This window comes from Carassius carassius, chromosome 46 (assembly GCF_963082965.1).
Source record: "Carassius carassius chromosome 46, fCarCar2.1, whole genome shotgun sequence".
NCBI classification, from domain to species: Eukaryota; Metazoa; Chordata; class Actinopteri; order Cypriniformes; family Cyprinidae; genus Carassius; species Carassius carassius.
Genome location: NC_081800.1, coordinates 22732765 through 22744448, shown reverse-complemented (window position 1 = coordinate 22744448; position 11684 = coordinate 22732765). Strand labels below are relative to the sequence as shown.

At 33.4% G+C, this 11684-nt stretch overlaps 1 protein-coding gene across 1 annotated transcript; it reads left to right on the top strand.

The window, feature by feature from the left end:
* The first annotated feature begins 6106 nt into the window (after positions 1-6106).
* On the top strand, positions 6107-10766 carry LOC132129684 (tumor necrosis factor receptor superfamily member 5-like). The gene is made up of 9 exons (XM_059541348.1): positions 6107-6252; positions 7311-7395; positions 7651-7773; positions 8097-8246; positions 8423-8513; positions 9457-9515; positions 9854-9952; positions 10396-10415; positions 10551-10766. The coding sequence occupies exons 1-9, from the start codon at positions 6223-6225 to the stop codon at positions 10749-10751; spliced, it is 858 nt and encodes a 285-aa protein (XP_059397331.1). The 5' UTR covers positions 6107-6222; the 3' UTR covers positions 10752-10766.
* Positions 10767-11684: the final 918 nt, after the last annotated feature.

Sequence of the window (11684 nt, the reverse complement as noted above, 5' to 3'; positions counted from 1 at the left end):
ACTAACCAATCAAGCTGAAATCCACTTCCCATGATTTACTAGAAGGAATAGATGTGCTATATCTGAAGCTCGTGCAGAAGATGACTGGATGCTTATAGTTTGGTAATGATTCAGGTTCCAGACAGACGTTGTGTGACAGCGCCATGTGGAGATCGTTCATGGTCCTACATAGATCTGAAGTCCACAACCAACATGGGTTACTCAAAACAAATCATGCAAAATCCTCATATTACAGGGAAACATGTAAGATATAATGTGCATGCTGTCTTTCACTAACTTGTACTGTAAGTACATATAACTATACCACTGTTTAAAATTATGAGGTTGGAAAGTTTTCCAAAGTCTCCTTTGCTCACCTAGGCTGCATTTATTTGTGTGCAACATAGTGAAATATTATTACAATTATTACAACTTCTTTTTTTCTAGTTGAATCTCTTTTGAAATGTAAGTGACGCAAAGCTGAATTTTCAGCATCATTTCAGTTTCACGTTATCCTTAAAGAAATCATTCACATTTTGTGGAAACTGTGACACATTATTTAGGATAGTAAATTCAAAAGAACATTACATATTTAAAATAGAAATCCTTTACATAATAAACGTAATATTATAAATGTCTTTACTGTCATATATTTGATCGATTTAATTTTTTTTTTTTTAATCGTACACTCCACCCCCCATGGTAGTGAATGGTAGTGTATACTAAATTCAAATGAAAATCTCTCCAAAACAAATCTTTCTCCACATGTCCAGACGGAGGAGCCAATTAAATCCAGTCCAAAGTTCTGCCTCCTCTCATCTGTCTCGTAAGACTGCAGGATTTGGAACCACAAACATTCCAGATAATCAAGGAGGAAGTGACATCACTCGATCCGTCCCGATCAGGAATCCTCCATCAGTCAGAACTCACGGCTCTTTTCCTCAGACTGAAGCTCCCTCTGAAGCTCACCACACTGGCCTGCATGTTCAGATCCTTCAGAAACACCACCGAGCCGGAGCAAGTACTGGCACAAGCAGAACCTTTGGGAATTACAGCAAATAATATTATTTGTATAGAAATATTATTTAATGCCATTATACAATTTTGGTGGCATATGCGCTCAGCCTCAGCTAAAATGAAACCCACTGATTAAATCAGAAATCAACTTGCTGATTAAATAAGAAATAAACTTGTTAAATTAATTAATGGTTCTCATTTTAAAAGACAAGGTACATATTACACTAAATATTAATAGCTGTTTTCATTATTAACCTGTTTATTTATTTATTTATCTATTATGTGACATTATTTTTAAAGACAATTAAGCATATTGGTAATGAAAATAGATTAGAATAGATTAGATTTTGAGATTAAATGTATTCATTTCCATTTTGTAAAAAAAAAAAGTCTATTTATTTATTTGTTTATTTATCTATAATTGTGAAATTATTTTCATGTGAAGTAAAAAAATCTGTTTGATTTTCTTGTTGCAAAATATCATTTTGTTTTTCTTTAGATTTTGAGATGAAACATGAATTATGTGTTTTTATTAGATTTACCTGGTTTCAATTTTGTAAAAAAATAAATAAATTATGACAATTAAACATATAGGTAATAAAAATATGTTTATTTTCTTGCTGCAAGTACAAGTCATATTTCATACCAAAACAAAGGAATACATATATATTATGACTTGTATATTATGTTATTATATTATGACATATATGAAATATGACTTGTACGGGATTTTTTATTTTTTAATAAAAATTTTTATCATTAAATTTAAAAATTTATAAAATAGACGAGTGAAAAAAAATGTTGTATGGTTTAGTTTAATTTCTGAGACATTTATTATTAATAATATTTAATTAATAATATTTAATACATTTAATGTTACTTTTATTAAATATGATACATTTACACACATTTACACAAATGTAAATATAAATTTTAAGATCAATTTATACTATTTCAAATTATAGTTAAAGTGCTTTTAGGCATATATGTTTTTGTATATATGAATTATTTTCGTTAAAGTTTTACAATTTTTACTTTGCTGCTTTGCAGGTGCACTACCAAGACTTGAAGTTGATAGAGAAAGCTGTGCAAGACAAGACAAATGTTGAGGTCTTTCAATAATCCTGACAAAACTAACTAGAATATTATCATTTCAAACTGTCTGCAGCTTTCTGAAATAGAGAAACACATTTTGAGGGATGTTTTTGAACAGGATCCTCAGGCAGAGATCTGGGATGCTTCAGTGGCCAGTACTGACCTGGAATCAGTGAGCGACAGAAATGCAGAACAAATAGAGACATGGCTTCAGAGGTTCCAGAAGATGGAGATGCCCTTACAAATGTGTGACACCAAAAACACAGGTATAAAACCCATCATACAAATACAGGCGGCCTGAAGCACATTATAAAGTGATTTAAAACACCGTGACTCATAGAAAATGATAGACTAAAGTCAATAACAAACTTTAGTACAATGAAATGATTTCAGGTTATGTGGATAGAGAGCAAGCCAAACGCCTGATACAGAGCTACAGCCTCATCTTTGATCTCAATATGAGTCCACTGAAGATCAGCGAGGTCACATGTAACACTCAGCGAGAGGTCAAAGTTCACCTCACCTTGACTCTGCAGAAGCTGAAGGAACTATACTCCTCTTTACCTTTCACTTAAATCTGTGCAAATGATACAGCGTTGAAATCATCTTCATTAAATGCTCTGTCTGGGAAACAATGACCCTGTAAAAAAGCCTTTTAAATTAGATTTTTACAACATGGAAAACTGAGCAAATCTCATTTAAACATATACAAGTTATGTTTCGGCCAAAAATGTAGAGGAAAAAAATACAATGATTTGGGTTTTTTTTTTTGGGGGGGGGGGGGGGGGGGTATAATATATTGTATAAAGATACTTAATCCTAAATTAATCATATCCTAAATAAATAAATGGTCCTAAGAATAATCATAATTCTCAAAAAAGCAAAAAAGTATTTCTTATTTTCCTTTAGATTTTGAACCTGGACATTTCTTGTCAGGTTTCATGACAGTAACATCCCCCTCACTTTCTGCAGGTAATCTTTTCATCAGTCAACAATCAGCTGTTACTTTTGGTGCTGCAGTGTGCAGAAATAGTCATTTCTGGTTCATAATTTCAATATTCAAGCAAGAAAATTGTTGCAAAACAGTAATAGAATTATTCTGGTGCTCAGATGTGTGCTAATAGTCTTTGCTGGTCAACGATTGCCATATTTAATGTTTATTGGTGCAGGAATAAATATGTGCATACATGATCTAAAGAATATTACATTACTTCTGCAATGTTTTAGACACTGAGTGTTGAAATATATATAATATATTATATTTCTCATCTGCAATACTGGACTCGACCAAAAGTAAAACATCTTACTCACAATTAAAAAACATAATTAAATAAATAAATAATCGGATTACCTCTAATTATATTATGTAGCCCACTGTCTTTATGTGATCCACGTTTCTTCATTGGACTTCAGGAGACCAAAACATGTCACATCACCCATCAAATGCTGCCAAATAGTAAACTGATTTAGACTTGAGCTTTGCAGACATCTGAAAAGAGGAAAAGAGCTGTGTTGTGTGACAGAAACCTTACGTGGTATGCGTATTTATTACAAGGCAATTTCCTTAAATCCGGCCTGCATGAATATGACTTCTAATATTTCTCTTGTTTTTAAAATTATTAAACACATATGACATATCTAGTATGTCTTTCAGTGCTGTTGACTCTATATATAGATGGTTGTAACTTGTACTCTCAAATACAACGAGTAGAATAAAACTTAGATAGCCTATCCAAATCTGCAATGACACAAGTATGTCTAAAAGATGTACTACAGTGGTTCGACCGCTAGATGGCGCACAGCCGACGCAAACAAATCACTATGACGCTGTAAAGACCAACTGGACTTTAAATAAAGTACAAACTAGATCTATTGAACTATTAACTTTTGTATTTTGGCAAACTATGAAACTGACACATAATTTTGGGGACGAATTAGTATTTTAATTTCACAAATAAATTATCTTTGGAATAAACTTTCACATTAAGAGTTAAACAAAGTTTAAAGGTTGTGTTCTTATGTAGCAAGCAAACTGTAAAAACTCCCAAACATATTCATAGCTGTCAATTCACACATACTTAAAATAGCCTATGCATCAAGGTGACTGACTGAGAAAAGGAAGTGTTTACATCCTATTTCATTTGCTGTCTAGTAATTAGTGTAGTTTAAATATTGAAGGTCACTCTACGCACATGTACAGTAGATCTGTCAAACTGTCATACTGTATATCTGTATCTTTTGCATACTTGTCAAACGTTGCAATCTGAACACACACATACTGTAATTTGTATACAAGTTTTATACAACAAGCCCCCTGACTGTGCAGTGTCTTGAAAGATAAAAAACTTTTTTTGAAAACTGACGTAGAAAATGTGACGTCCACATTCCCTGAACTGTTCCTCATGGGACTTGAGGGTTTTTCACTAGAACTTTAATTATAATATGCCATGCATCAGATCATTCTCAGATTGTATACCTGGTGAGGAAGTGAGACAATCAGCCTTATGTTATGAAAAACTTGTTTGTGTGAACTTCCTGGGTCCAGACATCATTGTGCTGGGATCTGACTGATTAGATCACTGATCTCAGAGTATTTCTCGTCTTCCATGGTATGTCCCTTAAACAACTCATGTATGTATATTCCAAAACAACTTCCTTGTAAGATGGGGATTTCCTCCTGGTGTCTGCTGAATCCAGACCTGGGTTTTTTCTTTGTTTTTAGAGAGCCCTGCAGCAGGGGAAGGATTTACCTGGGCCTGTAAAACTCTCACGCTACATACTGTTTGACTCTTCTTTTCTCACAGTAGCAAAATGTGTCAGTTGTTTCAAATCCTGCTGTCATTGTATCAACATTTCTTGTATCATGAGTTTTTTTTTATATTACTTGCTGTATTGTCTTTCATATAGGCTATTGCTTTATAATACATATTCATAATACTACAAAAGTGTTATTTTATCATTATTATACTTTTAATATTTATTAACATTTTAGTATTTTAATGTGTTTTTCTTTATATTTTAGTTTAAATGGATTGTTCACATTTGGTTGCTGGTCCCTACTGATTTACATTATTTATTTATTTTATTTTTTTAGCAATTTAATAATTATATTTCCAAATGTAAACTTTTTTCAGTTATTTGCCAAGGCAACATATATAATTGTTGCTTTATATTTTTACATTTGAGTATATTTTTAATTATATATATATATATATATATATATATATATATATATATATATATATATATATATATATATATATATATAATGTATTTATTTTTATTAAAGCACATTAAGCTAGTCAAAAGCAAAATTAGGCTACATATTGAAGTTTGCTAAAGTCCTCTAAGGTCACTGCTCTGACAGAACACTAAATGTTTACATCCTCCAAAAATAACTCCTCCAGTTTCTGTTGTTTTAGTCATTTTTAATAAAGTACTAAATGCTATGGCTGGCCGCAGTGCTCAGCATTTATCTGTTTTAGTCACAGAGTGTAGTAAATTAACTATGATCTACTGTTTTACTTATGAAGATGCCATGTGACATTAAATCGGGTAACTAAGTAAATAATTTAAAAAAGGTCACTTCCACGTAAACGATACGTTTTGACACTGCTGACGGGACTCAATAATATAGTATTTTTGGTCTGGAGGAAGTGAAAGTCAAGCTGGGAAGTTCTGCCTGGTTAAGCGACAATGTCGTGAAGTTAGCCTGACAGATAAACCAGCTTCATGATATAACCTGGGCCTTTTTTTAATTAATAAAATAATTGTTTATATTATAGGCTATTTAGTTAAAATATCTTAATGCTTCTTTTACAGCTTTCCGGATCTCTAAAAGGCAAATAATTTTTGACAATAATATAAGAAGTGTCATAACTTGACCAGTTTTATCATGCATTAGCCTATCAACAGCCTCAGTGCGTCTTTGTCTACTCGCACTTCTGGGAACAGCACAGGGAAAAGGGAAATGGTCACATGTCAGATGTGGGCGTGTCTGTTTAGGAAGAAATCCCCCCTCGCGAGTGCCAAGCGTTAGTTTAAGGTCTGCAGCTGACAGGGCAGTGTCTTATGTGACTGTGAGGCGTTAACAACTGGTAGCAAGGATCCGTTTCTGTAGATATTTTCATCATGAGAACAGTTATCTTTCTCTGTTTGCTGGTAAGTGATGTGCTTAAAGCTTTGTGCGTGCATGGGAACTACGCAATATACATTCATGGTGGTTATTATTTGAATTGTAACAATGAATCCATTTATATTTTTCATGTGCAGCATTTAGAACGTTTAGAAAGTCGCTGTATCGACAGAATGAGTCTTACTTTCACTTTCGATTTGAATGCGCATTGATATTGGAGAAGCATTTAAAACGTCTGTATCTAACTGACATACGAAATATTTGCATTATCTGTTGTTAAGCAGTTATTTAACGTGTTAGTGTAAGGTTGCATTCTTCTGTATTGAAAAACTGGTGGTGAATGGGGTTCTCGGGGACTTTCCGTGTTGCCACGAAGGTCGTTTCGGTTCCAACTCCACCATGATCTGTTTTGGGGTCTAAAGAACCTCATATGCGTTAAATAGCTCAAAAACATGCTTAACATTGATATATAGTATTTATTGATATGTTGGCGTCACATATCCTGTGATCAATTTGACAACGCCCATGTTGTGTTCTGGTCATTTCGACCCATAGAGGATTTTTTTTAATATAATAAATAAATATATAAATGATAGTTAATCTTGTAGCATTGGTCTCAAACCTACTGACTTCACTCAAACGGAGTATAACAAATTTCCAAAATGGATAACATTTGTACTTTTTTGGTACAATTGATCCGAGCCAAAAATGAACACCCTACAAAAAAATTCAATTAAATTAAAATATGGTTGACAGTCTGTCTTGTTACTATAACCAAATATTGGATTCAATTGTTTTGTCATCTTGTTGGGTCTCACTGATCTGAGATCCTCAGTTTTTAAATAAACATTGCCTAAATGTTCCACAAATAATGCTCGCTTTCACTCAAGAACAGAGGTGCATTAACCGATCAGTATCAGATCAGTAAGGCCTAGGACCAATCAGTTCTGTCCTAACTGACAGAAATCAAGTTTACTAAAAACTGAATCCAAGATTTACAAGCAATATGGGGGACACCCATTAGGTAAAGGATTTTCAGCACAAGAATGAATGAATGAATGTTCCTTGCATTTACCTTTGACAGGTCACATTGTTGTACCTTGTGTCATGTTGTGATGAGGACACACATTACTGGAAGCAAGATAAATGCTGCAAGAAGTGTGGACCAGGTATGTGGACGAACTGTAATTCAATGTGGCGTGATATTAAACTGGCATAATGTAGAGGAAGTATCAGCATGCAGTCTGTTTCCATTACGCAAGAGTTGTCTACCCTGTTACACAGTACCGGCTTGTTTTAACTTACTGTAACTAAGTGATATTGTTTCACATGTTGGCTTGAAATAAACCCATCAATACTCTTACGTTTTGTTTAATCTTAGTCTTCTTTTAATATTACGAGTCTAATCAGAGGATGTGTCACAGGTAAGAGGATGCTGAAGGATGACAACTGTGAGGACCCGCGCTGTCAGGACTGCCTGGACGGAGAGTATCAGAGCGGCTACACCAGCAACACCAAATGTGAACGCCAGCCCAGCTGTGACCCCAGTGAGTGTCCACTGGTTAAAGTAATACTGCTCAAATATTAGAGAGAGATAAAGTCTAATGGAGGTCACATTTAATCTCTAAAATATAAATTTGTTTAGATAAAAGTGTCTATGATTTTGGACAGTACACGTTTTAAGCAATCTCTGGTGATACTATAGCATAGTAATAACATCTCTTCGTATTAATATTAACAATAAATCACTAATATTAGTCAAGAGTATTAATGATAATTTAATAAGGTTTGGATTGCAGTGTAACTGTAGATTAATATAAGGTTTTTCTGAAGCTTACAGGTTTTTCTTTTGTTTTTCTGTTTAATTCAGATTTACATTTTCAGCCACAAATTAATCCCAGTAAGACCAGTTTAAGCAAATGTCAGTGTGAAGCTGGATACTACTGTACGCAAGACGATGACTGCGACACTTGTAGGAAACGCACAGTTTGCAAGGCAGGACAGAGAGTCCTCATAAAAGGTTTGTGCGGTCTGGAGAAAGACTCAGTTTTAAGCTAATATTCATATACAGAGTCACTGGTTTATGTTGACTCTGCCTCCTGAACAATAATATGTCACATCACTTAGACCATGTTTTTGGGTGTAATTCAGAGATTTTATAATCAATGTGGTTAAATATAGCTTCTTTTTTCACAGGTTCACCGTTTAGTGATACTGTGTGTGAGGCATGTAAAAATGGATCATTCTCCACCCATGAGTCAGCTGACACTTGCAAGGAATGGACAATGTATGAAAACTTTTTTCTCTTTTTTTTTGCTGTCTGTTGTTATATACTGTACTAAAAGAAGTTTTGTTTCTAGTGTCATTTTGAGATTAATCTACACAGTAGCATGCAAGTGTTTCATTAAATTTGTATTTCTACTTGATCGAAGCCTTTAAAATGACTTATGTTTGTGTAACCCAATGAAGTCAGGTTAATTGAGTTATTTTAAAATAAATTACTGAAATAATTTGATAGAACTGTACCAAACAAAACATGCAATACAATTAAAAAAGTTTAGAGTATGATTTTTTTTAAGGGAATTTTTATTTTTTTCAGTAAGGATGCATTAAATTGATCAGATGTGACAGAAAAGACATAATCTTACAAAAGATTCCAATTTTAAATAAATGCTGTTTTTGAACTTTCTATTTATTAAAGAATCCTGAAAAACAAATGTATCACAATTTCCAAATATAAAGCGGCAAAAACTGATTTCAACATTCATAGCTATGAGCTCTTATTAATAATTAAACACCAATAATAATTGATAATACAATTAAGCATATTTCTGAAGGATCATGAGACACTGAAGACTGGAGTTATGATGCAGACAATTCCTGCGTCACAGGAATAAAGGACATTTGAAAATATATTTAAATGAAAATAGTTTTCAATTATTTTAAATTCCAGTATAACTGTCATTATTGTATTTTTGATCAACAGATGTAGCCTTAGTGAGCAAAAAAGACTTCTTTCAAAAACATTAAAAGATTTCACCAACTTTTTGAACAGTAGTGTATGTTTTTTATTATTATATATGTTAATCTGGTGATTAGATTTATGGTTTATGTCAGAATTGTTTTCTTTGTCTGGGAGTTTGACCAGCATGCAAAATAGGTAGTTAATAAATAGTTCATTTATTTACTGTCTGGTTAAATGAGTTTGTTGTTTTTTCTTCTCTGTCTAGATGTGAACATGGATTTGATAAAAACGCTCCTGGCAGTTCAACCTCAGACCGAATCTGTGGTGAGTACTCTGTAAAATGTGATCTTGTGTTTAGTGACTCAATATGACTGTGTAATTGTCAGTAAAGCTGATACTGTTGTTCATATGTTAGTTCCTAAAAGAGTCCATGTGGGTGTTGAAAGTACAGTAGTGAAACTAGAGAGCTGTGTGAGTCCAGTTCCTGATCACTCCAACCAGAATAAAAAAACATGCTTATTTGAAAAAAAGACTGACGTGTTTGCATGGTTGCAATATAGCCTACACTAAAATGTTTTACAATGCTGTCAGTAGTAATGTTTTGATCCCCAGTACTATTAAAAGATTGTCATCTGAGTTGTGTTTTGGTTGTCACATTTCAGTGGATGACAGACGTGCTCACAGAGGTGCAGTTGCTTTTGGAGTTGTAGTACTTCTGCTCATCTTAATTGGAATTGCTGCAACATTATACTTCACAAAAGGTATGTACTGCATCCTAGTAATTATTTACTGCATTTATCTACAATACACTTCCTAAAGGATTTACTTCAGCCGAAAATGAAAATTCTGTCATCATTTACTCACCCCATACTCTATGGATTTCTTACATTTGCTGAACACAAAAGTGGATATTTTGAAGAATGTGGGTAACCATACACTTTCTGGTCCCCATAATATCTTTTTCCATACTATTGAAGTCAATGGGGACCAACAACTGTATGGTCACCAACATTCTTCAAAATGTAGTCTTCTGTGTTCCATTGAAGAAAGAAACTCATACATGATTGGAACAAGTTCAGGATGAGTGAATAATGACAGAATTTTCATTTTTGATTGAACTATTCTTGATCAAGTGCTCATATCACTTTATAGCTTTGATAAATCAAAAGAGTTTACCAATAATTGCTCTCTTAATTTCCTCTAGGAAATAAATGCTGGAAAGAGGTAAAGGTCTATTAACTATTCATACATATGCAACATACTTTAATGCAAAGACATGCACTGTCTTTCTGAGATTAATCGCATGGAATAGTCATTCTCATGTGTTTCGATTAATAATAATGATTGATTTGTTTTTAGCTCCACAAATGCTTCAATAAAGGAAGATCGCATGAAAATCTAGATGTTGAGAAACCAATCTATCAACAGCCTGTGGAGGTCGATGAACCCGTGAGCCCCTCACCAAGTAACGTAACTGAAAATGGAAATGTTGTAGAACAAGAGAGGGGCAAAGAACCTGTCTATCCAAGTGCTGAATCAAATTCATATAGTTATTACTAGAGCAAAGTCTTCTACAAAGTATCTACAATCATCAACATATAGAGCATTACATTATGAAGCACTTCTTTACTCTAAATGTCCCAAAAGCAGCATTTCTCTTACACAATTATGACTGAAACAGTAGCTACTCATCATGACCTTTGTTTTTTTTAAAACATATAAATAGAAAATACTTATTGCTGCTGAAAACCTTTGCCGTTGTATTGTTACTTGCATCCCACGATTGCTACGAAATGCTGCATTCCCTCCATGCATTCAACACTAGTGCTGAATAGAAGAGCAAGGAAGAAAAGAAGTGAACATTTCCTCAGTATGTTAAGAAAACGTCTCACAGCAACACCAATGTGATACACACATGCATCTCGATGCTTGGTACTTTATATTCAGGATGGCACACTTTGAAGGTTATTCAGCTAATGTTTTCCTAAATGCTTGTATAACTTAAAAATGTAAGTTTGGAACAGTCATAGACATGTCAGTAGGGATTGAAAATAATGTGCTGCAGAAGTGTGAGATTATGTTCACAAAATCGTGTATATTATGTTTAAATGTTTTGTCTAAGATCAAGATTACAAAGACATTTCAACTGTTAAATGTTGTGGAAGCTCGGTTGCTTTGTATTTTGTGTAAATATTTCCTTTGTACATTACCATTTTTGTGACTTTTATTGTGAATGTTGTTTTGTACTGTGAAATGATTTGTGATTCTCTGTACATATTAAATATTTCTTGATTCTCCCTGAATAGTAACCCATTGGCCACTGTAATATATTCATTTTCTACTATTGATAAGTTTTTGATGACTTGATCGTGCATTGTGGGATACTCTAAATGTCCACAAGAGGTTGCCATTTCCATATTTGAGGTATTATGGCAAAAAAAAAAAAAACAGTTCAACATCCAATTTCACTTTTGCCTCACATTAAAATCAAAA